Raw genomic sequence first — 25,311 nt, forward strand, 5'->3', positions numbered from 1 at the left:
CGATAAAAAATATTGAGTTTTTTTAACTTTTTGGGACCACTGTCAACTTAAATATTCGATTTGAAGGGTTCCAAAAAAACAATTGATTCAGGCTCATGCTAAGTCTCTTTTTTCTATTGAATTAAACGATTTGGGGCCACTGTTTATTTTTTTATAATTATTAGAAACTTTTTAGGACCACTGTTATTTTTAATATTTTGTAAGGGGAAAGAAAGAAGTGTCAAAAAAAAAATTAATTAAAACAAATGTTTTGGACCCGCTGTCATTTTTAATGGCTGATTGCCAAGCACCTGTTTCCATAGCAACCATTTAAAACATACATAGCAACCGCTTAGGGGGGCGTTACTACGGTTATTGTTACATAAACAAAAGAATGTTGACGTCATTCTAAAGCGACTGTCAAGTGTTTATAGGAGGAAAGTAACGATAAAAAATATTGAGTTTTTTTAACTTTTTGGGACCACTGTCAACTTAAATATTCGATTTGAAGGGTTCCAAAAAAACAATTGATTCAGGCTCATGCTAAGTCTCTTTTTTCTATTGAATTAAACGATTTGGGGCCACTGTTTATTTTTTTATAATTATTAGAAACTTTTTAGGACCACTGTCATTTTTAATACTTTGTAAGGGGAAGAAAGAAGGGTCAAAAAAAAAATTAATTAAAACAAATGTTTTGGAACCGCTGTCATTTTTAATGGCCGATTGCCAAGAATCTGTTTCCATAGCAACCATTTAAAACGTACATAGCAACCGCTTAAAGGGGCGTTTCTACGGTTATTGTTACATAAACAAAAGAATGTTGACGTCATTCTAAAGCGACTGTCAATAGTGTTTATAGGAGGAAAGCGACGATAAAAAATATTGAGTTTTTTTAACTTTTTGGGACCACTGTCAACTTAAATATTCGATTTGAAGGGTTCCAAAAAAACAATTGATTCAGGCTCATGCTAAGTCTCTTTTTTCTATTGAATTAAACGATTTGGGGCCACTGTTTATTTTTTTATAATTATTAGAAACTTTTTAGGACCACTGTTATTTTTAATATTTTGTAAGGGGAAAGAAAGAAGTGTCAAAAAAAAATTAATTAAAACAAATGTTTTGGACCCGCTGTCATTTTTAATGGCTGATTGCCAAGCACCTGTTTCCATAGCAACCATTTAAAACGTACATAGCAACCGCTTAGGGGGCGTTACTACGGTTATTGTTACATAAACAAAAGAATGTTGACATCATTCTAAAGCGACTGTCCGACTATGGCGATAGTGTTTACAGGAGGAAAGTGACGATAAAAAATATTGAGTTTTTTTTAACTTTTTGGGACCACTGTCAACTTAAATATTCGATTTGAAGGGTTCCAAAAAAAACAATTGATTCATGCTAAGTCTCTTTTTTCAATTGAATTAAACGATTTGGGACCACTGTTTATTTTTTTATAATTATTCGAAACTTTTTAGGACCACTGATATTTTTAATATTTTGTAAGGGGGAAGAGGGAGGTGCACCAATGAAGAAAACCTAAAGACCTTGCCAAAAAAAAACAATTAAATCACATTTTTTTGTTTTTAATGAAAATAAACTTTTTGGAACCACTGTCACTTTCAATATTCGAATTGAAGGGTTCCAAAAAAAACAATTGATTTAGGCTACTCTTTGTTCAATTGAATTAAACTATTTGGAACCACTGTTTTTTTTTTTAAATTAAGTCACATAAGAAACTTTTTAGGACCACTGTTATTTTTAATATTTTGTAAGGAGGAAGCAAAGAAGTGTCAAAAAAAAAAATTTATTAAAATAAATGTTTTGGAACCACTGTCAGTTTTAATAGCCGTTTGCCAAGAACCTGTTTCCATAGCAACCATTTAAAACGTACATAGCAACCGCTTAGGGGGGCGTTACTACGGTTATTGTTACATAAACAAAAGAATGTTGACGTCATTCTAAAGCGACTGTCAATAGTGTTTATAGGAGGAAAGTGACGATAAAAAATATTGAGTTTTTAACTTTTTGGGACCACTGTCAACTTAAATATTCGATTTAAAGGGTTCCAAAAAAACAATTGATTCAGGCTCATGCTAAGTCTCTTTTTTCTATTGAAGTAAACGATTTGGGACCACTGTTTATTTTTTTATAATTATTAGAAACTTTTTAGGACCACTGTTATTTTTAATATTTTGTAAGGGGAAAGAAAGAGGTGTCAAAAAAAAAATTAATTAAAACACATGTTTTGGACCCGCTGTCATTTTTAATGGCTGATTGCCAAGCACCTGTTTCCATAGCAACCATTTAAAACGTACATAGCAACCGCTTAGGGGGCGTTACTACGGTTATTGTTACATAAACAAAAGACTGTTGACGTCATTCTAAAGCGACTGTCAAGTGTTTATAGGAGGAAAGTAACGATAAAAAATATTGAGTTTTTTTAACTTTTTGGGACCACTGTCAACTTAAATATTCGAATTGAAGGGTTCCAAAAAAAAACAATTGATTTAGGCTACTCTTTTTTCAAATTGAATTAAACTATTTGGAACCACTGTTTTTTTTTTAAATTAAGTCACATAAGAAACTTTTTAGGACCACTGTTATTTTTAATATTTTGTAATAGTGAAAAGGGAGCTGTACCAATGACGGAAAACCTAAAGTCTTTAAAAAAAACAATTGAATCACATTTTTGTTTTTATTCAAAATAAACTTTTTGGGACCACTGTCACTTTAAATATTCAATTTGAAGGGTTTGAAAAAACAAAACAATTGATTCATGCTAAGTCTCTTTTTTCAAATTGAATTAAACGATTTGGGACCACTGTTTATTTTTTTATAATTATTAGAAACTTTTTAGGACCACTGTTATTTTTAATATTTTGTAAGGGGGAAGAAAGAAGTGTCAAAAAAAAATTAATTTAAATAAATGTTTTGGAACCGCTGTCATTTTTAATGGCTGATTGCCAAGAACCTGTTTCCATAGCAACCATTTAAAACGTACATAGCAACCGCTTAGGGGGGCGTTACTACGGTTATTGTTACATAAACAAAAGAATGTTGACGTCATTCTAAAGCGACTGTCAATAGTGTTTATAGGAGGAAAGTGACGATAAAAAATATTGAGTTTTTTTTACTTTTTGGGACCACTGTCAATTTAATCAATCATATTGAGAAAGTGAAGGGGGGAGAGGAGAAACTGGACAACACCTGGACGAAAAAAAAAACAAATGAGTCACGTTAATTTTATTTAAGAAAATAAACTTTTTAGGACCACTATAAATTTTTGAATTTTTTTTTACAATAATTGCGTCTCATTAATTTTTCTTTGGGACCCCTGTAATTTTTCGTAACAAATTGGTAAAGAAAGGGAAAGTGCCCTAAGGGCATTAAAACCTTACTAAAAAAAAAAAAACAAATGAATCACGTAATTTTTTTGCTAATTAAATAAAACTTTTTGGGACCACTGTCACCTTCTACTACTCGTTTAAAAAAAGAGGGACAAGGAGAGATTGTCCATTGACCCCGCAAAAAAACAATCGAGTAACATATTCTTAAATTAAAATAAACTTTTTAGAGCCACTGTCTTTTTTAATATTATCAAGGAACTGGTTCCATAACAACCTTTTCAATCGTAATCCAAAAAAAAAAAAACAATTGAATCATGTTAATTTTTTTTTAATTACAATAAACTTTTTAGCACCACTGTCATTATTTAATATTTTGTTGAGAGAGGGAGTGAAGGATGCACACAAATGAATCCTGTTTAATAGTTGGTTGCCAAGGACCTGTGTCCATAGCAACCATTTAAACCGTACATAGCAACCGCTTAGGGGGCGTTACTACGGTTATTGTTATATAAACAAAAGAATGTTGACGTCATTCTTAGAGGGACCGGCAAGTGTTGGATGTTTTTTTTAACCTTTTTGAGACCACCGTCATGTTTATTATAGTTTATTGAGAAAATGAATCAACTTATTAACTCTGTTATATAAACAAAAGACTACAGATCGTATCCTAGGATGGCCAAAGAGTCTTTTGTTTTATTACTAAGGCCTCCATAACGTTCACACGTTAAAGCGAAGTTTGCGGTCCCGCAGTGTTCTTTCCTCGTTGTCCGTTAACATCTTCTTTGGGGCATTCGGGCAGGTTATAGTTGCGGTTTAATAAATTAGACATTTCGACGTTGGGTTACCGATATTGTATTTTATTAGAAAAACGGTATTCGACCCCTGGCGAAATTCGGTTGTGGGCAGCAGGAGCCACGGCACACCTTGACTTTTTCTTGAATTATTCATTATGACCGAAAGGTCTTTGCGGCACCTGTTTACGAACATTATTATGTTCGAAAATAACACGGTTCGGTTGCACGCCTGATACTGATGATATTACACGCATATTGTCTAATGATACCGTCATTTGTTTCTGTCCGTTTTAAGATTGCTCCCCCTGTATAAGTCGCATGTGCTTCAAAGGCCTATGGTTAGATTGGCAATTGTTTTTTATCAACCCTAGAGAGGTCCAAGCAAGAAAAAACAAACGAAAGTGTGACCTGGTGTCAATCACCGCCACGATAAGGAGTGTGAAAACAAAAGACGAAAAACATACGGTTCTCCTTTCAAATAATAAATGTGAGTGTTTTGTTTGTCCAAAAACGATAAAGCTCGGAGACTAAATCGATCTTTATTTAGTATTTACGTTAAAAAAAGGTGACAATAGGAGCGGCACCCTTTGTGTCCCGCTCTAGTGCAAATACGACCGAACTGACTTTGGTGCGGTTTATTGGACGGCACACGCCTCTCGGCTAAATCAAAGGTAAACATCCAGTGACGTACGTGTGAAGCCTTCAACTGTTTCAGCACTCATATAAACAAAATTTCACTTAACGTGCCTTCAAAAGTTTCTGCTTAAATTGGTCAAGTTTTCTTCAGAATTCGGTTTGAAGCTTTAACTATATTTTTAGGGAATTTCATACTTAATCTTATGCTTTTTGTTTCATAAGAATATTCCAAATAGCTTTTGAGTTATAGGAGTTTGAAGTAAGCGGTCACCTTGAGAGACAGTCTCTAAAAACTTCTACAGAAAAAGCTCCATAACTTGGTCATTTTGGATTGCATTGGTTTTAACGCTTAATAACATTATTCGAGAATATTCCACTGAATATTCGGCTTTTTGTTTCATGAGAATATTCGCAGCGGTTCTTGAGATATTGGAGTTTGAAGTGAGTGGTTACTATGAGAGTCAGACTTGCTCCTTGGACCCTTTAGCGCAAAAAGCTTAATGATTCTTATGCTTTTGCCTGGATTGATTTGATCGCTAAATAAAACAGTTCCAGAATATTCTACTGAATATTATTCTTTTTGCTTTATGAGAATATTCGCAGCGGTTCTTGAGATATTGGAGTTTGAAGTAAGTGGTTACTATAAGAGTCAGACTTGCTCCTTGGACCCTGCTACGCAAAAAGCTTAATGATTCTGATGCTTTTGCCTGGATTGATTTGATCGCTAAATAAAACAGTTCCAGAATATTCCACTGAATATTATTCTTTTTGTTTCATGAGAATATTCGCAGCGGTTCTTGAGATATTGGAGTTTGAAGTGAGTGGTTACTATGAGAGTCAGACTTGCTCTTTGGACCCTTCTACGCAAAAAGTCTAATGATTCTGATGCTTTTGCCTGGATTGATTTTAGCTCTTAATAAAATTATTTTAGAATATTCTACTGAATATTATTCTTTTTATCTCATGAAAATATCTCCAATAGTTTCGGAGTTATTGGAGTTTAAAGTGAGTGGTCACCTTGACTAGACCCTATTACGAAAAAACGTAATATCTCCGCCATTTTTGCTTGTACCGACTTGAGCACTGAACAATTTTATTTAAGAATATTCCAAAGAATATATTTTTTTTTATTTCATGAGAATATTCGCAATAGTTTCTGAGATATTGAGCTTTGAACTGTGCACTGACCAAGAGGGAGGATGCAGAAGACAATAATGAATAATAAGAAAAACAAACGACTAATGCGACACCACTGCGAGATGAAAAAGGTGTGTTAGTGAGTTACCAGCATATTATCGACGCTACTATAAACTGTGTCAATTGAAGATAAGGGGGGGCCTTTGATCTAGCCGCCAGATTAAAAATTCACGGTAACGTTAGTCACATGTTTCGTTTTGGGGCGTTCATTTGTTTAATTTTTTGCGAAAATTCCCAACAATGACAACAAGTATAATTAAAGCCTCTCTCGTACCCTCGATATTTATAATTCCCAATAAATTGTTTAATAAAACGGGGAAAAAGATCAAAGGCGGCTCTTATCAGCCGATATTGATTGCAATATAAAGTAGTCAATATACTTAGATAAGGGCGTTAAGAAATTACTTTGATCCAAGCCGACGTAAACGGACGATTACAGGATACGGTAGCAATATAATTTTAAGTATAAAGAACCTAGAAACAGTTGAACGGAGTAATGTTGGAAATTCCGGATCAGTGCCGCAAAAACCGGAAAACCCATTCAAACAATCGCAACCCCCGTTATATATGGTTAAGTCCCTTAATCCGTTCGATTGTTTCTGGGTACGTTCATGCCAGTTACGCCCTATGGAAGATTAGCGAGACAAAACCTTGTTGATACTTAAAACCTGGATTAGAAATTATGGAATGTCCATCTTGATCATGGGGCGTTGAAAGGGCTACTGATCGGTAATGAGGGTCTCGCTGGATAAACCACGACGCATCATCGTCTTTTGTTTGCGACAAAAGAAGTCGATCATTACGGATCGTGATTACTACCTGAAAAAGGCGTGGCCTGGCGCGGTTCTAATTTGTTTAAGTTTATATGCGTCTTCAAATGTTTTATTATGTTTAAACTATATGTATGTAGACGAAAGTGTTGTAAAATGTGGCGCCTCTCTCGGTAAATTGCAAATAAAACTCATGCAAATATTGTTATCTTATGTAGACTTTTTGGTTTTCTTTTTTTTTAAATATGTAATTCAATTTCATTTGGTTATATACTAAAAAGTTTTTCCTTAATAACTTTTTTGTTTTTTTAGCTAGAGAAATAAGATTTGGGAATTTTATATAATAGGTTAATATGGACTAAATGACAGATTCAATTGTTTCCTATAGCTTCCGGTTTCACCGGAAATGACACCAACTTTTGTTTTTTAAATAGGACCCCCTATATATTTTTACATATTTCGATAAAGAATGGTATTCTGAATACAACGATACCTTATACGTCAAATTCTGACATTTCGTTGTTTAGATATTTAAGTTTAAAACTTTTGATCTAGTGTGCCATGACTCGTTAAAAAAGTTTAATTTTAATCTAGAGAACATAGAAACAAACGGTCTTAAGAATTTTTTATTCATTATCAGCACTAAAGACATATGTCCGTAATAATAAGAAGAAGGGCGTATGAGGCATTCTTTTGTTTTTGGCTATATACTAGAAAGTTTTTCCTTAATAACTTTTTTGTTTTTTTAGCTAGAGAAATAATATTTGGGAATTTTATATAATAGATTAACATGCACTAAATGACATACTCAATTGTTTCCTATAGCTTCCGGTTTTACCGGAAATAACACCAACTTTTGTTTTTTAAATAGGACCCCCTATATATTTTTACACATTTTGATAAAGAATGGTATTCTGAATACAATGACACCTTACACGTCAAATTCTGACATTTCGTTGTTTAGATATTTCAGTTTTTAACTTTTAATCTAGTGTGCCGTGACCGGGTAAAAAATTTGATTTTATTGCAGAAAGCTTAGAAAAGAACGATTTTAAAGAATTCAAATTTATTTCTAGCCATAAATACACTTTAACGTAATAATAAGAAGAAAGGCGTATGAGGCTTTCTTTTGTTTTTGGCTATATACTAGAAAGTTTTCCTTTAATAACTTTTTTATTTTTATAGATAAAAAAATGAAATCCGGGAATCTTGTATGGATGATTAATGTGTACGAAAAGACACATTCAATTGTTTCCTATAGCTTCCGGTTTCACCAGAAATGACACCAACTTTTGTTTTTTAAATAGGACTCCCTATATATTTTTACATATTTCGATAAAAAATTGCATTCTGAATACAACGATACCTTATACGTCAAATTCTGACATTTCTTTGTTTAGATATTACAGTTTTTAACTTTTAATCTAGTGTGCCGTGACCGGGTGAAAAAATGTAATTTTATTGCAGAAAGCTTAGAAAAAAACCAATTTTAAAGGATTTAAAATTTATTTTTAGCAACAAATACACTTTTCCGTAATAATAAGAAGAAAGGCGTATGAGGCATTCTTTTGTTTTTGGCTATATACTAGAAAGTTTTTTATTAATAACTTTTTTGTTGTTTTAGCTAGAGAAATAAAATTCGGGAATTTTATATAGTGGATTAATATGGACTAAATGACATACTTAATTATTTTCTATAGCTTCCGGTTTTACCGGAAATGACATCAACTTTTGTTTTTTAAATAGGACCCCCTATATATTTTTACATATTTCGATAAAGAATGGCATTCTGAATACAACGACACCTTATACGTCAAATTCTGACATTTCGTTATTTAGATATTTCAGTTTTAAGTTTTAATCTAGTGTGCCGTGACCGGGTAAAAAAATTAAATTTTATTGCAGAAAGCTTAGAAAAGAACGATTTTAAAGAATTCAAATTTATTTTTAGCAACAAATACACTTGTCCGTAATAATAAGAAGAAAGGCGTATGAGGCATTCTTTTGTTTTTGGCTATATACTAGAAGGTTTTCCCTTAATAACTTTTTTATTTCTTTAGCTAGAGAAATAAGATTTGGGAATTTTATATAATGGATTAATATGCACTAAATGACATACTCAATTATTTTCTGTAGCTTCCGGTTTTACTGGAAATGACACCAACTTTTGTTTTTTAAATAGGACCCCCTATATATTTTTACATATTTAGATAAAAAATTGCATTCTGAATACAACGATACCTTATACGTCAAATTCTGACATTTCGTTGTTTAGATATTTAAGTTTAAAACTTTTGATCTAGTGTGCCATGACTAGTTAAAAAAATGTAATTTTAATCTAGAGAACATAGAAACAAACGGTGTTAAGAATTTTTTATTCATTATCAGCACTAAAGACATATGTCCGTAATAATAAGAAGAAAGGCGTATGAGGCATTCTTTTGTTTTTGGCTATATACTAGAAAGTTTTTTATTAATTACTTTTTTGTTGTTTTAGCTAGAGAAATAAAATCTGGGAATTATATATAGTAGATTAATATGCACTAAATGACAGATTCAATTGTTTCCTATAGCTTCCGGTTTCACCGGAAATGACACCAACTTTTGTTTTTTAAATACAATCCCCTATATATTTTTACATATTTCGATAAAGAATGGAATTCTGAATATAACGACACCTTACACGTCAAATTCTGACATTTCCTTGCTTAGATATTTATGTTTAAAACTTTTAATCTAGTGTGCCATGACTGCTTAAAAAAACTCCATTTAAATCTAGAAACCTTAGAAAAAACGGTTTTTAAGGATTTTTTTATGATCCATGTCATATGTTCATATTAAATAAGAGGAAAAACATAATTAAAAATGTACAACATTCTTTTGTTTTTGGCTATATACTTCAAGGTTTTCCTTTAATAACTTTTTTATTTTTGTAGATAAAAAAATGAAATCTGAGAATCTTGTATGGATGATTAATGTGTATGAAAGGACAGATTCAATTGTTTCCTATAGCTTCCGGTTTCACCGGAAATGACACCAACTTTTGTTTTTTAAATGGGACCCCCTATATATTTTTACATATTTCGATAAAAAATTGCATTCTGAATACAACGATACCTTATACGTCAAATTCTGACATTTCTTTGTTTAGATATTACAGTTTTTAACTTTTAATCTAGTGTGGCGTGACCGGGTGAAAAAATGTAATTTAATAGCAGAAAGCTTAGAAAAGAACGATTTTAAACATTTCAAATTTATTTTTAGCAACAAATACACTTTTCCGTAATAATAAGAAGAAAGGCGTATGAGGCATTCTTTTGTTTTTGGCTATATACTAGAAAGTTTTTCCTTAATAACTTTTTTGTTGTTTTAGCTAGAGAAATAAGATTTGGAAATTTTATATAGTAGATTAATATGCACTATATGACATACTCAATTGTTTCCTATAGCTTCCGGTTTTACCGGAAATGACACCATCTTTTGTTTTTTAAATAGGACCCCTTATATATTTTTACATATTTCGATAAAGAATGGCATTCTGAATACAACGACACCTTACACGTCAAATTCTGACATTTCCTTGTTTAGATATTTAAATTTAAAACTTTTGATCTAGTGTGCCATGACTGATTAAAAAAGCTCCATTTAAATCTAGAGACCTTAGAAAAAACGGTTTTTAGGGATTTTTTCACGATCCATGTCATATGTTCTTATTAAATAAGAGGAAAAACATAATTAAAAATTTACAACATTCTTTTGTTTTTAGCTATATACTTCAAGGTTTTCCTTTAATAACTTTTTTATTTTTATAGATAAAAAAATGAAATCTGGGAATCTTGTATGGATAATTAATGTGTACTAAAGGACAGATTTAATTATTTCCTATAGCTTCCGGTTTCGCCGGAAATGACACCAACTTTTGTTTTTTAAATACAACCCCCTATATATTTTTACATATTTCGATAAAGAATGGAATTCTGAATATAACGACACCTTATACGTCAAATTCTGATATTTCTTTGTTTAGATATTACAGTTTTTAACTTTTAATCTAGTGTGCCGTGACCGGGTGAAAAAATGTAATTTTATTGCAGAAAGCTTAGAAAAGAACGATTTTAAAGAATTCAAATTTATTTTTAGCAACAAATACACATGTCCGTAATAATAAGAGGAAAGGCGTATGAGACATTCTTTTGTTTTTGACTATATACTAGAAAGTTTTTTATTAATAACTTTTTTGTTGTTTTAGCTAGAGAAATAAAATCTGGGAATTTTATATAGTAGATTAATATGCACTATATGACATACTCAATTGTTTCCTATAGCTTCCGGTTTCACCGGAAATGACACCAACTTTTGTTTTTTAAATAGGACCCCCTATATATTTTTACATATTTCGATAAAGAATGGCATTCTGAATACAACGACACCTTACACGTCAAATTCTGACATGTCCTTGCTTAGATATTTAAGTTTAAAACTTTTAATCTAGTGTGCCATGACTGGTTAAAAAAGCTCTATTTAAATATAGAGACCTTAGAAAAAACGGTTTTTAAGGATTTTTTCATGATCCATGTCATATGTTCATATTAAATAAGAAGAAAAACATACTTAAAAATGTACAACATTCTTTTGTTTTTAGCTATATACTTCAAGGTTTTCCTTTAATAACTTTTTTATTTTTGTAGAGAAAAAAATGAAATCCGGGAATCTTGTATGGATGATTAATGTGTACTAAAGGACAGATTCAATTGTTTCCTATAGCTTCCGGTTTCACCGGAAATGACACCAACTTTTGTTTTTTAAATAGGACCCCCTATATATTTTTACACATTTCGATAAAGAATAGCATTCTGAATACAACGACACCTTAAACGTCAAATTCTGACATTTCCTTATTTAAATATTTAAGTTTTTAACTTTTAATCTAGTGTGCCATGACTGGTTAAAAAAATTTAATTTTAATATAGAGAACATCGCAATATAAAACTATTCACAGTTTCAAAGTTTCACACATTCAAGTTTCACAGAAAAACAATTGAATTCATCGCTTTAATTTACCAAAAAAAAAAAGTTAATTAAGTGATACCAGCCCTCTTTAAATGAGCTATTACGAGCCATATGCCTCTAAAATCTCTTCCTCTCTCTCTCTTTCACCCTCCATTTAACAACCCAAATCCCGATCGTAATAACATAATAACATCATTACCGTATACATCCTTTATATACCCGAAATTGTGCAATCAAGCGTCATCCCCCTGCCCCCCTTCGCACCCAAATAAGGGAGGGTAAAGGAAAAAAAACAAAAGAGGATCCCAGCAGCCCCCGCGGCAGCAACCGAAAACACCATCGAGGGGGGTTGCGTTGCGCGCACAACAGAAGAAAACGGTTGAAGGCACCCGAGAGACTCGACCGCCAATAAGGAGGCACGGTTTATCAGGGAGGCCCCGCCCCTTTTCGCGCTACTTTTTACTACTACTACTGGGCCTCACAGTAGACCCGGCCGATGACGAACGTTCAGTTGTTTTGCACCAGTTTCGCATACGGATGTCACGAGAGTGAGAGGAAAAAACTATTTCAACTGTTTGTTAGTTGTCAGTCAAATTATAGTGTGGGTGTTAGAAAGGACTTTGAGTAATTTGTGTTTTGTTGTTGTTGTTGTTGTTGAAGATGAATATCGCGGTTTTCGAGCACCACCATCATCATATTGGGAATAAACAAGCAGGTAGGTGACGAGCATATAATTAGGTCCTTGTTAATTAAGGCAAAACAATTGACTGTTTTTTGTTAAATTTTTAGGCGTTTACGGTGCCTACGGACCGCCTCCGGCCCAAATAAAACAGGAAGCGGACTCCTCAACTTCGCCCCTCCTCACTCCGCCTCACACCCCGACTTACCCGTCGCACTCCCCACCTCTGACCTCCAACTATCAGCCGCCCCCGGAGGTGAACAACAATTGGTACCCTGAAACGGGGTTCGTTCCCTCACGGTATTTGGGCACGTCCGGAGTGATGCAGTACCATCCGGGGTACAACGCCGCCTTCGTCAATCAGTGGCTGCGCAGTGCCGCCATGTACCACCAGCACTTTCGGTACGACGTGAGGAGCAATGGGAGGCAGCAAGTGCCGCCCCCGGGCAAGTTAGGGGCGAGCACCCGCCCCAAGAAGCAGTTCATTTGTAAATATTGCAACAGGCAGTTTACCAAGAGTTATAATTTGCTGATTCATGAAAGGACCCATACGGACGAGAGGCCTTATAGTTGCGATATATGCGGGAAGGCTTTTAGGAGGCAGGATCATTTGAGGGATCATAGGTAAGCATTTTAGGATCATAATTGTCATGTATATTTAGGTAATTAAAACACTAGTAATTAATTAAGACACTTTATTAACTAAAAAATCTCTCGAAATTCAACCTGATTTAAATTCGATCACTAGTGATAATATAACCCCAATATCACATTCTTCTATGATATACGATATACTTTTAATAAACATATAGGTATATCTTATAGTTTAATAATGGAATATCATATACCTATATATATAGGGAAAATCTAAAAAAAAAAATGTATTTATGTGTATGAAATAATAATTGTCCTCAACGTATATCACACAAAAAATTTATCCGATATTTATAGTCGAAGTTCAACCAAAAATGTACAAAAATAATTTTATATATGTTACTTGGGTTGCCAGTACCTCTAGAATCGCATCAACATTCGTTTGTTTATATAACAGCAACCATAGCAACGGTCCCTAAAGAGTTACTATTGATGATCTAAATGGTTGCTAGGGAAACAGTCTCTTGACAACCGACTATTAAAAATGACAGTGGTCCTAAAAAGTTTATTTTAATTTGAAAAACATTTTTATGATTCATTTGTTTCTTTTTACATTTTTTTTGTCAGTGATTCCAAAAAGTTTACTTTAATGAGAAAGAAAATTACTTCTTGTTTTTTTCGTCGTTGGTCGCCTTTCTCTCCTATAAACGTTTTTAAATAACAATCATAATAAAAAAAAAAACAATTGCTGCCTCCCTAGAATAGTATCAACATTCTTTTGTTTATATAACAGCAACCATAGCAACGGTCCCTAAAGAGTTACTTTTGAAAAAATTTATATGATTCATTTGTTTTTTTTTTTACATTTTTTTTGTCAGTGATTCCAAAAAGTTTACTTTAATGAAAAAAAAAAGTACTTATTGTTTTTTTCGTCGTTGGTCGCCTCTCTCTCTCCTATAAACGTTTTTAAACCACCTCCCTAGAATAATATCAACATTCTTTTGTTTATATAACAGCAATCATAACCACGCCCCCTAAACGTTATTCGTGGTTGTTTTAAGTGCGGTTGCTATGGAAACCGGTTCTTAGCAACCAACTATTAATAAAGACAGTGGTCCTAAATAGTTTATTTTAATTTGAAAAAATTTATATGATTCATTTGTTTTTTTTTACATTTTTTTTGTCAGTGATTCTAAAAAGTTTACTTTAATGAAAAAAAAAATTACTTATTGTTTTTTTCGTCGTTGGTCGCCTCTCTCTCCTTTAAACGTTTTTACACGACAATCATAAAAAAAAAACAATTGCCACCTCCCTAGAATAATATCAATATTCTTTTGTTTATATAACAGCAATCATAACCACGCCCCCTAAACGTTATTCGTGGTTGTTTTAAGTGCGGTTGCTATGGAAACCGTTCCTTGGCAACTAACTATTAATAAAGACAGTGGTCCTAAAAAGTTTATTTTAATTTGAAAAAAATTTATATGATTCATTTGTTTTTTTTTACATTTTTTTTTTGTCAGTGATTCCAAAAAGTTTATTTTAATGGAAAAAAAAATTACTTTTTTTTTTTCGTCGTTGGTCGCCTCTCTTTCTCCTATAAACGTTTTTAAACCACCTCCCTAGAATAATATCAACATTCTTTTGTTTATATAACAGGAAGCATAGCCACGCCCCCTAAACGTTTTTCATGGTTGTTTTAGGTGCGGTTGCTATGGAAACCGTTTCTTGGCAACCAACTATAAATAATGACAGTAGTCCTAAATAGTTTATTTTAATTTGAAAAACATTTATATGATTCATTTGTTTTTTTTTTTACATTTTTTTGTCAGTGATTCTAAAAAGTTTACTTTAATGAAAAAAAAGTACTTATTGTTTTTTTGGTCATTGGTCGCCTCTCTTTCTCCTATAAACGTTTTTAAACCACCTCCCTAGAATAATATCAACATTCTTTTGTTTATATAACAGCAATCATAGCCACGCTCCCTAAACGTTATTCGTGGTTGTTTTAAGTGCGGTTGCTATGGAAACCGTTTCTTGGCAACCAACTATTAATAAAGACAGTGGTCCTAAATAGTTTATTTTAATTTGAAAAAATTTATATGATTCATTTGTTTTTTTTTACATTTTTTTTGTCAGTGATTCTAAAAAGTTTACTTTAATGAAAAAAAAAATTACTTATTGTTTTTTTCGTCGTTGGTCGCCTCTCTCTCCTTTAAACGTTTTTACACGACAATCATAAAAAAAAAACAATTGCCACCTCCCTAGAATAATATCAATATTCTTTTGTTTATATAACAGCAATCATAACCACGCCCCCTAAACGTTATTCGTGGTTGTTTTAAGTGCGGTTGCTATGGAAACCGTTCCTTGGCAACTAACTATTAATAAAGACAGTGGACCTAAAAAGTTTATTTTAATTTGAAAAAAATTTATAAGATTCATTTTTTTGTTTTTAATTTTTTTTTGTCAGTAATTCCAAAAAGTTTACTTTAATGGAAAAAAAATTAATTCTTGTTTTTTTCGTCGTTGGTCGCCTCTCTTTCTCCTATAAACGTTTTTAAACCACCTTCCTAGAATAATATCAATATTCTTTTGTTTAAAGAACACCAATCATAGCCACGCCCCCTAAACGTTTTTCGTGGTTGTTTTAAGTGCGGTTGCTATAGAAACCGTTCCTTGGCAACTAACTATTAATAAAGACAGTGGTCCTAAAAAGTTTATTTTAATTTGAAAAAAATTTATATGATTCATTTGTTTTTTTTTACATTTTTTTTTTGTCAGTGATTCCAAAAAGTTTATTTTAATGGAAAAAAAAATTACTTTTTTTTTTTCGTCGTTGGTCGCCTCTCTTTCTCCTATAAACGTTTTTAAACCACCTCCCTAGAATAATATCAACATTCTTTTGTTTATATAACAGGAAGCATAGCCACGCCCCCTAAACGTTTTTCATGGTTGTTTTAGGTGCGGTTGCTATGGAAACCGTTTCTTGGCAACCAACTATAAATAATGACAGTAGTCCTAAATAGTTTATTTTAATTTGAAAAACATTTATATGATTCATTTGTTTTTTTTTTTACATTTTTTTGTCAGTGATTCTAAAAAGTTTACTTTAATGAAAAAAAAGTACTTATTGTTTTTTTGGTCATTGGTCGCCTCTCTTTCTCCTATAAACGTTTTTAAACCACCTCCCTAGAATAATATCAACATTCTTTTGTTTATATAACAGCAATCATAGCCACGCTCCCTAAACGTTATTCGTGGTTGTTTTAAGTGCGGTTGCTATGGAAACCGTTTCTTGGCAACCAACTATTAATAAAGACAGTGGGCCTAAAAAGTTTAATTCAATTAAAAAAAAACGTGACTCAATTGTTTTTTTTTTCGTTTTGTTGGTGCCGCCCCCTCTCCTTCACAAAATTAATAAAAATTAAAGGGGTCCCAAAAAGTTTATTTTCATTTATAACTTAACTCGGTTGTTTTTTTATTTGTCGTTTGTTTCTTGATTGGTGACTCTCTTTTTTTATTTAAAAAAAAAAAAATTGCCGGCATTTCGACCTTCATTAAGACCATCTTCAGGGCATTTAAACATATAAATTAATTGAAACATTATTTATTTATTTAATTGTCCAGCCCTGAAGATGACCTAAATAAAAGCCGAAACATCGGCAATTCTTCTAAAAAGAAAATAGTACTTTCTTTCCATTGAATACATTGAACTATCGAGCGCATACGATACTAAGGGTGAATTCACACGACTTTGTAACTCAAGAGAATTTTTTTAATGACCTTTTACCGTTTTTTCCAGGTACATTCACTCGAAAGAAAAACCGTTCAAGTGCACCGAGTGCGGCAAGGGCTTCTGCCAATCGCGCACCCTGGCGGTGCACAAGATCCTCCATATGGAAGAGTCACCGCACAAATGCCCCGTCTGCGCGAAATCCTTCAACCAACGGTCGAACCTCAAAACTCACATGTTGACCCACACCGATCGGCCGTTGGAGTGCACCAAGTGTCAGCAGTACTTCGCCTCCTACCACGAGCTGAAGAACCACGAGATCTTCCGGTGCGGAACCCACGGATCGGAAGTGCAAGTCACCACGACCATCGAGGTGGAAAAGAACGGGACCGACTTATTGGACTTGACCAAGAAGGAGGAGGAGGACAGCTGCGAGGACGAGGAGGAGGAGATCATCGTGGAGGTGGAAAAGGTGCCGCCCAAGAAGTTGGGGTTCAGCATAGAGGACATCATGAGGCGCTAAGGACCGTTTGGTTGTGTTTTGTTTTTAGTTCTACCTCCGTTAAGACTGACCCTTGAAGTTACCCATGATGGTTCAGCGCCAAATTGTACAGTATTAAACCATAGAGGGAGATTATTTATATATATCATATAATATATTGTTTCGTTATATGTACATATAGGATTAAACCGAAGTAAATACATGTTTTATTTTGATTTGGGTGTTTACTTTTTTAAGTCTTTTGTTTTTGTCACTTATAAAGAACAAAATAAACAATTGCACGCGTCGATCCGCTCACTCGACTTATGACACATTTTTGGCGCCCAACACTGCATAATCCCCTCAAATCTGCTCTGAATAAGAATGATGGTACTGAAAATGCCTTCTTAAGGACGACATAAAGGTGAATTATTGCAGGCAATTGTTTCTAAACTAAACTAAAAAAAAAAACAAAAGAATAATCGATTCTTGGAACCCGCATTATTACGGTGCATAATGTAGTAGTACCATCCGGTAGCAGGCGACATCTCTCCGGACCGACGTGAACCTTTCGACTGTATCGATTACCGATAGAGACCGTCACGTGTTTTATTTTATGATTTCCCACGGGATTAGGAGATAGGAACATTGTCATTTGTTTTTTTACTTAAAATTAAAATATAATAAATTACCGTTGTTCAACTGTTGTTAGTCAGATGTTTTTCAAGAAGCTTAGTATAATTATACATATTAATACACAATAATTATACTTAAATTAAAACAAATTAATTTTTTTTTTCAATTTTTAGATATTAGAGAAATTGTACAATTTGAATTTTTGTACTAAAATCTGGCCCTTAACAGTGTTCACAGTTCCTCACACCACTGAACATTTTTCTCTATTAACAAAATAATTGTACAATAATTAATTAACAAGAACTTTATACATACTATACATGTATTTACTATTAGGATGTCAATATTTTTAAACAATAAAATTATTTATTATTATTATATGTCAAAAAAATTGAATTTTCTTATTTTTATTACAATTCTCTCTAATGGTTCACTTGTTCACTAATTGAGGAAAAACAATTTTCAATTGTTAATTATACATACCGAATTGATTTCCCTCAATAAATTTCTTATTCTTTAAAGATGTGACAATTCTATATAAGAGATACATATACATAGTACATAAGTATATAAAATAATATTCAATTGTTTTTTTTTATGATAGTTTACTCGCAATAACTCTTTTAAGTATCAACACGAAATTTAGTAGGTAGTTGTATATAACATAGAAAACAATATTCATTTGTTTTTTACGGGTATAGGGGTAGTCAATTGTTTTCTGTGACTTATGGAAATACCTAACTTCATTTGTTTTGAAAAAAAAAATTAATTTTTGTTTTTTTCGTCGTTGGTCGCCTCTCTCTCCTCTAAACGTTTTTACACGACAATCATAAAAAAAACAATTGCCACCTCCCTAGAATAATATCAACATTCTTTTGTTTATATAGCAGCAATCATAGCCACGCCCCCCTAAACGTTTTTCGTGGTTGTTTTTAGTGCGGTTGCTATGGAAACCGTTTCTTGGCAACCGACTTTTAATAGTGACAGTGGTCCTAAATAGTTTATTTTAATTTGAAAATATTTATATGATTCATTTGTTTTTTTTTTTTACATTTTTTTTGTCAGTGATTCTAAAAAGTTTATTTTAGTGGAAAAAAAAATTACTTATTGTTTTTTTCGTCGTTGGTCGCCCTTTTCTTCTATAAACGTCAATCATAATAAAAAAAAAACAATTGCCGCCTCCCTAGAATAATATCAACATTCTTTTGTTTATATAGAAGCAATCATAGCCACGCCCCCCTAAACGTTTTTCGTGGTTGTTTTAAGTGCGGTTGCTATGGAAACCGTTTCTTGGCAACCGACTTTTAATAATGACAGTGGTCCTAAATAGTTTATTTTAATTTGAAAAAATTTATATGATTCATTTGTTTTTTTTTTTACATTTTTGTGTCAGTGATTCTAAAAAGTTTATTTTAATAGAAAAAAAAATTACTTATTGTTTTTTTCGTCGTTGGTCGCCCTTTTCTTCTATAAACGTCAATCATAATAAAAAAAAAACAATTGCCGCCTCCCTAGAATAATATCAACATTCTTTTGTTTATATAGAAGCATTCATAACCATGCCCCCTAAACGTTATTTGTGGTTGTTTTTAGTGCGGTTGCTATGGAAACCGTTTCTTGGCAACCGACTTTTAATAGTGACAGTGGTCCTAAATAGTTTATTTTAATTTGAAAAAATTTATATGATTCATTTGTTTTTTTTTTTTACATTTTTTTTGTCAGTGATTCTAAAAAGTTTATTTTAATGGAAAAAAAAATTACTTATTGTTTTTTTCGTCGTTGGTCGCCCTTTTCTTCTATAAACGTCAATCATAATAAAAAAAAAACAATTGCCGCCTCCCTAGAATAATATCAACATTCTTTTGTTTATATAGAAGCATTCATAACCATGCCCCCTAAACGTTATTTGTGGTTGTTTTTAGTGCGGTTGCTATGGAAACCGTTTCTTGGCAACCGACTTTTAATAGTGACAGTGGTCCTAAATAGTTTATTTTAATTTGAAAAAATTTATATGATTCATTTGTTTTTTTTTTTTACATTTTTTTTGTCAGTGATTCTAAAAAGTTTATTTTAATGGAAAAAAAAATTACTTATTGTTTTTTTCGTCGTTGGTCGCCCTTTTCTTCTATAAACGTCAATCATAATAAAAAAAAAACAATTGCCGCCTCCCTAGAATAATATCAACATTCTTTTGTTTATATAGAAGCATTCATAACCATGCCCCCTAAACGTTATTTGTGGTTGTTTTTAGTGCGGTTGCTATGGAAACCGTTTCTTGGCAACCGACTTTTAATAGTGACAGTGGTCCTAAATAGTTTATTTTAATTTGAAAAAATTTATATGATTCATTTGTTTTTTTTTTACATTTTTTTTGTCAGTGATTCTAAAAAGTTTATTTTAATGGAAAAAAAAATTACTTATTGTTTTTTTCGTCGTTGGTCGCCCTTTTCTTCTATAAACGTCAATCATAATTAAAAAAAAACAATTGCCGCCTCCCTAGAATAATATCAACATTCTTTTGTTTATATAACAGCAATCATAACCACGCCCCCTAAACGTTTTTCGTGGTTGTTTTAAGTGCGGTTGCTATGGAAACCGTTCCTTGGCAACCGACTTTTAATAGTGACAGTGGTCCTAAATAGTTTATTTTAATTTGAAAAAATTTATATGATTCATTTGTTTTTTTTTTATATTTTTTTTGTCAGTGATTCTAAAAAGTTTACTTTAATGAAAAAAAAATTACTTATTGTTTTTTTCGTCGTTGTTCGCCCTTTTCTTCTATAAACGTCAACCATTAAAAAAAAAAAAAAACAATTGCCGCCTCCCTAGAATAATATCAACATTCTTTTGTTTATATAACAGCAATCATAACCACGCCCCCTAAACGTTTTTCGTGGTTGTTTTAAGTGCGGTTGCTATGAAAACCGGTTCTTAGCAACCGACTTTAAATAATGACAGTGGTCCTAAATAGTTTATTTTAATTTGAAAAAATTTATATGATTCATTTGTTTTTTTTTACATTTTTTTTGTCAGTGATTCTAAAAAGTTTACTTTAATAAAAAAAAATTACTTATTGTTTTTTTCGTCGTTGGTCGCCCTTTTCTTCTATAAACGTCAATCATAACAAAAAAAAAACAATTGGCGCCTCCCTAGAATAATATCAACATTCTTTTGTTTATATAGAAGCAATCATAGTCACGCCCCCCTAAACGTTATTTGTGGTTGTTTTAAGTGCCGTTGCTATGGAAACCGTTTCTTGGCAACCGCCTTTTAATAGTGACAGTGGTCCTAAATAGTTTATTTTAATTTGAAAAAATTTATATGATTCATTTGTTTTTTTTTTACATTTTTTTTGTCAGTGATTCTAAAAAGTTTATTTTAGTAGAAAAAAAAATTACTTATTGTTTTTTTCGTCGTTGGTCGCCCTTTTCTTCTATAAACGTCAATCATAATAAAAAAAAAACAATTGCCGCCTCCCTAGAATAATATCAACATTCTTTTGTTTATATAGAAGCAATCATAGCCACGCCCCCCTAAACGTTATTTGTGGTTGTTTTTAGTGCGGTTGCTATGGAAACCGTTTCTTGGCAACCGACTTTTAATAATGACAGTGGTCCTAAATAGTTTATTTTAATTTGAAAAAATTTATATGATTCATTTGTTTTTTTTTTTACATTTTTGTGTCAGTGATTCTAAAAAGTTTATTTTAATAGAAAAAAAAATTACTTATTGTTTTTTTCGTCGTTGGTCGCCCTTTTCTTCTATAAACGTCAATCATAATAAAAAAAAAACAATTGCCGCCTCCCTAGAATAATATCAACATTCTTTTGTTTATATAGAAGCATTCATAACCATGCCCCCTAAACGTTATTTGTGGTTGTTTTTAGTGCGGTTGCTATGGAAACCGTTTCTTGGCAACCGACTTTTAATAGTGACAGTGGTCCTAAATAGTTTATTTTAATTTGAAAAAATTTATATGATTCATTTGTTTTTTTTTTTTACATTTTTTTTGTCAGTGATTCTAAAAAGTTTATTTTAATGGAAAAAAAAATTACTTATTGTTTTTTTCGTCGTTGGTCGCCCTTTTCTTCTATAAACGTCAATCATAATAAAAAAAAAAACAATTGCCGCCTCCCTAGAATAATATCAACATTCTTTTGTTTATATAGAAGCATTCATAACCATGCCCCCTAAACGTTATTTGTGGTTGTTTTTAGTGCGGTTGCTATGGAAACCGTTTCTTGGCAACCGACTTTTAATAGTGACAGTGGTCCTAAATAGTTTATTTTAATTTGAAAAAATTTATATGATTCATTTGTTTTTTTTTTTTACATTTTTTTTGTCAGTGATTCTAAAAAGTTTATTTTAATGGAAAAAAAAATTACTTATTGTTTTTTTCGTCGTTGGTCGCCCTTTTCTTCTATAAACGTCAATCATAATAAAAAAAAAAACAATTGCCGCCTCCCTAGAATAATATCAACATTCTTTTGTTTATATAGAAGCATTCATAACCATGCCCCCTAAACGTTATTTGTGGTTGTTTTTAGTGCGGTTGCTATGGAAACCGTTTCTTGGCAACCGACTTTTAATAGTGACAGTGGTCCTAAATAGTTTATTTTAATTTGAAAAAATTTATATGATTCATTTGTTTTTTTTTTACATTTTTTTTGTCAGTGATTCTAAAAAGTTTATTTTAATGGAAAAAAAAATTACTTATTGTTTTTTTCGTCGTTGGTCGCCCTTTTCTTCTATAAACGTCAATCATAATTAAAAAAAAACAATTGCCGCCTCCCTAGAATAATATCAACATTCTTTTGTTTATATAACAGCAATCATAACCACGCCCCCTAAACGTTTTTCGTGGTTGTTTTAAGTGCGGTTGCTATGGAAACCGTTCCTTGGCAACCGACTTTTAATAGTGACAGTGGTCCTAAATAGTTTATTTTAATTTGAAAAAATTTATATGATTCATTTGTTTTTTTTTTATATTTTTTTTGTCAGTGATTCTAAAAAGTTTACTTTAATGAAAAAAAAATTACTTATTGTTTTTTTCGTCGTTGTTCGCCCTTTTCTTCTATAAACGTCAACCATTAAAAAAAAAAAAAAACAATTGCCGCCTCCCTAGAATAATATCAACATTCTTTTGTTTATATAACAGCAATCATAACCACGCCCCCTAAACGTTTTTCGTGGTTGTTTTAAGTGCGGTTGCTATGAAAACCGGTTCTTAGCAACCGACTTTAAATAATGACAGTGGTCCTAAATAGTTTATTTTAATTTGAAAAAATTTATATGATTCATTTGTTTTTTTTTACATTTTTTTTGTCAGTGATTCTAAAAAGTTTACTTTAATAAAAAAAAATTACTTATTGTTTTTTTCGTCGTTGGTCGCCCTTTTCTTCTATAAACGTCAATCATAACAAAAAAAAAACAATTGGCGCCTCCCTAGAATAATATCAACATTCTTTTGTTTATATAGAAGCAATCATAGTCACGCCCCCCTAAACGTTATTTGTGGTTGTTTTAAGTGCCGTTGCTATGGAAACCGTTTCTTGGCAACCGCCTTTTAATAGTGACAGTGGTCCTAAATAGTTTATTTTAATTTGAAAAAATTTATATGATTCATTTGTTTTTTTTTTACATTTTTTTTGTCAGTGATTCTAAAAAGTTTATTTTAGTAGAAAAAAAAATTACTTATTGTTTTTTTCGTCGTTGGTCGCCCTTTTCTTCTATAAACGTCAATCATAATAAAAAAAAAACAATTGCCGCCTCCCTAGAATAATATCAACATTCTTTTGTTTATATAGAAGCAATCATAGCCACGCCCCCCTAAACGTTATTTGTGGTTGTTTTTAGTGCGGTTGCTATGGAAACCGTTTCTTGGCAACCGACTTTTAATAATGACAGTGGTCCTAAATAGTTTATTTTAATTTGAAAAAATTTATATGATTTATTTGTTTTTTTTTTTTACATTTTTTTTGTCAGTGATTCTAAAAAGTTTATTTTAATGGAAAAAAAAATTACTTATTGTTTTTTTCGTCGTTGGTCGCCTCTCTCTCCTCTAAACGTTTTTACACGACAATCACAAAAAAAAAACAATTGCCACCTCCCTAGAATAATATCAACATTCTTTTGTTTATATAACAGCAATCATAACCACGCCCCCTAAACGTTTTTCGTGGTTGTTTTAAGTGCGGTTGCTATGGAAACCGTTTCTTGGCAACCGACTTTTAATAATGACAGTGGTCCTAAATAGTTTATTTTAATTTGAAAAAATTTATATGATTCATTTGTTTTTTTTTTACAGTTATGTTTTTTACGGGTATAGGGGTAGTCAATTGTTTTCTGTGACTTATGGAAATACTTAACGGTCAAAGACAGAAAGACAAAATAGACAAAATTGACAAAATAGAGAAAATAGTCAAAATAGACAGATAGACAAAATAGAGAAAATAGACAAAATAGACAAAATAGACAAAATAGACAAAATAGACAGATAGACAAAATAAACAAAATAGACAGAAAGACAGTCAGAAAGACAAATAGACAGACAGACAAAAAGACAGACAGACAGAAAGACAAACAGAAAGATAGAAAAACAGACAGACAAACAGACAGAAAGACAGAAAGACAAAATAGACAGATAGACAAATAGACAGACAGACAAAAAGACAGAAAAACAGAAAGACAAAATAGACAGATAGACAAATAGACAGACAGACAAAAAGACAGACAAACAGAAAGACAAAATAGTCAAAATAGACAAAATAGACAAAATAGACAAAATAGACAAAATAGACAAAATAGACAGACAGACAAAAAGACAGACAGACAGAAAGACAAAATAGAGAAAATAGACAAAATAGACAAAATAGACAAAATAGACAAAATAGACAGATAGACAAAATACACAAAATAGACAGAAAGACAGAGAGACAAAAAGACAGACAGACAGACAAACAGACAGAACGACAGATAGATCTTAATATAAGCGAAAAAAAAAAACAAATGACGATCAAACGTATTTTTTCCCAGGCTTCCTCCACATGGCACACTAGATTTGAATTTTGTTGAAATTTGAATAACTAACAATTGAACGTGTATGTTGAAACCTCTCGTTCGGTTCCGACGATTAAGCTCTAGTTTGTACCTCCCAAAACCCCATTTTAACCGAAAACTGTCGACCTAAATAGGCGGATTGTAAATACGAATTAGTTCCGGGGCCAACTAGGATTAAACCGCAACCAAAAGACTACTGAACTGATTTTATTCCGTTGTGGTCTGTGACAAATTTCGGTATACAATAGAAACAAGTGAAGATGCACTCGCCCCGGCGGGTGTTTTTCGTGCGAACGACGAATAATAGTGGGCACTTTCGACTGTTTTTCGGTGGTGCGAATTTTCCTTTTGGGTTCATCAATCAAAAACGAAATGACAGGTGTGGAGGGAGGG

General features: G+C 32.0%; 1 protein-coding gene across 1 annotated transcript; it reads left to right on the forward strand.

The window, feature by feature from the left end:
- Window positions 1–12,203: 12,203 nt before the first annotated feature.
- Window positions 12,204–17,459, forward strand: LOC126746761 (protein bowel-like). Its single transcript, XM_050455100.1, has 3 exons — window positions 12,204–12,448; window positions 12,523–13,036; window positions 16,812–17,459. Exons 1-3 carry the CDS (start codon window positions 12,394–12,396, stop codon window positions 17,263–17,265), a joined length of 1,023 nt encoding a protein of 340 aa, XP_050311057.1. The 5' UTR covers window positions 12,204–12,393; the 3' UTR covers window positions 17,266–17,459.
- Window positions 17,460–25,311: the final 7,852 nt, after the last annotated feature.

Source organism: Anthonomus grandis, chromosome 18, assembly GCF_022605725.1.
Source record: "Anthonomus grandis grandis chromosome 18, icAntGran1.3, whole genome shotgun sequence".
NCBI lineage: Eukaryota > Metazoa > Arthropoda > Insecta > Coleoptera > Curculionidae > Anthonomus > Anthonomus grandis.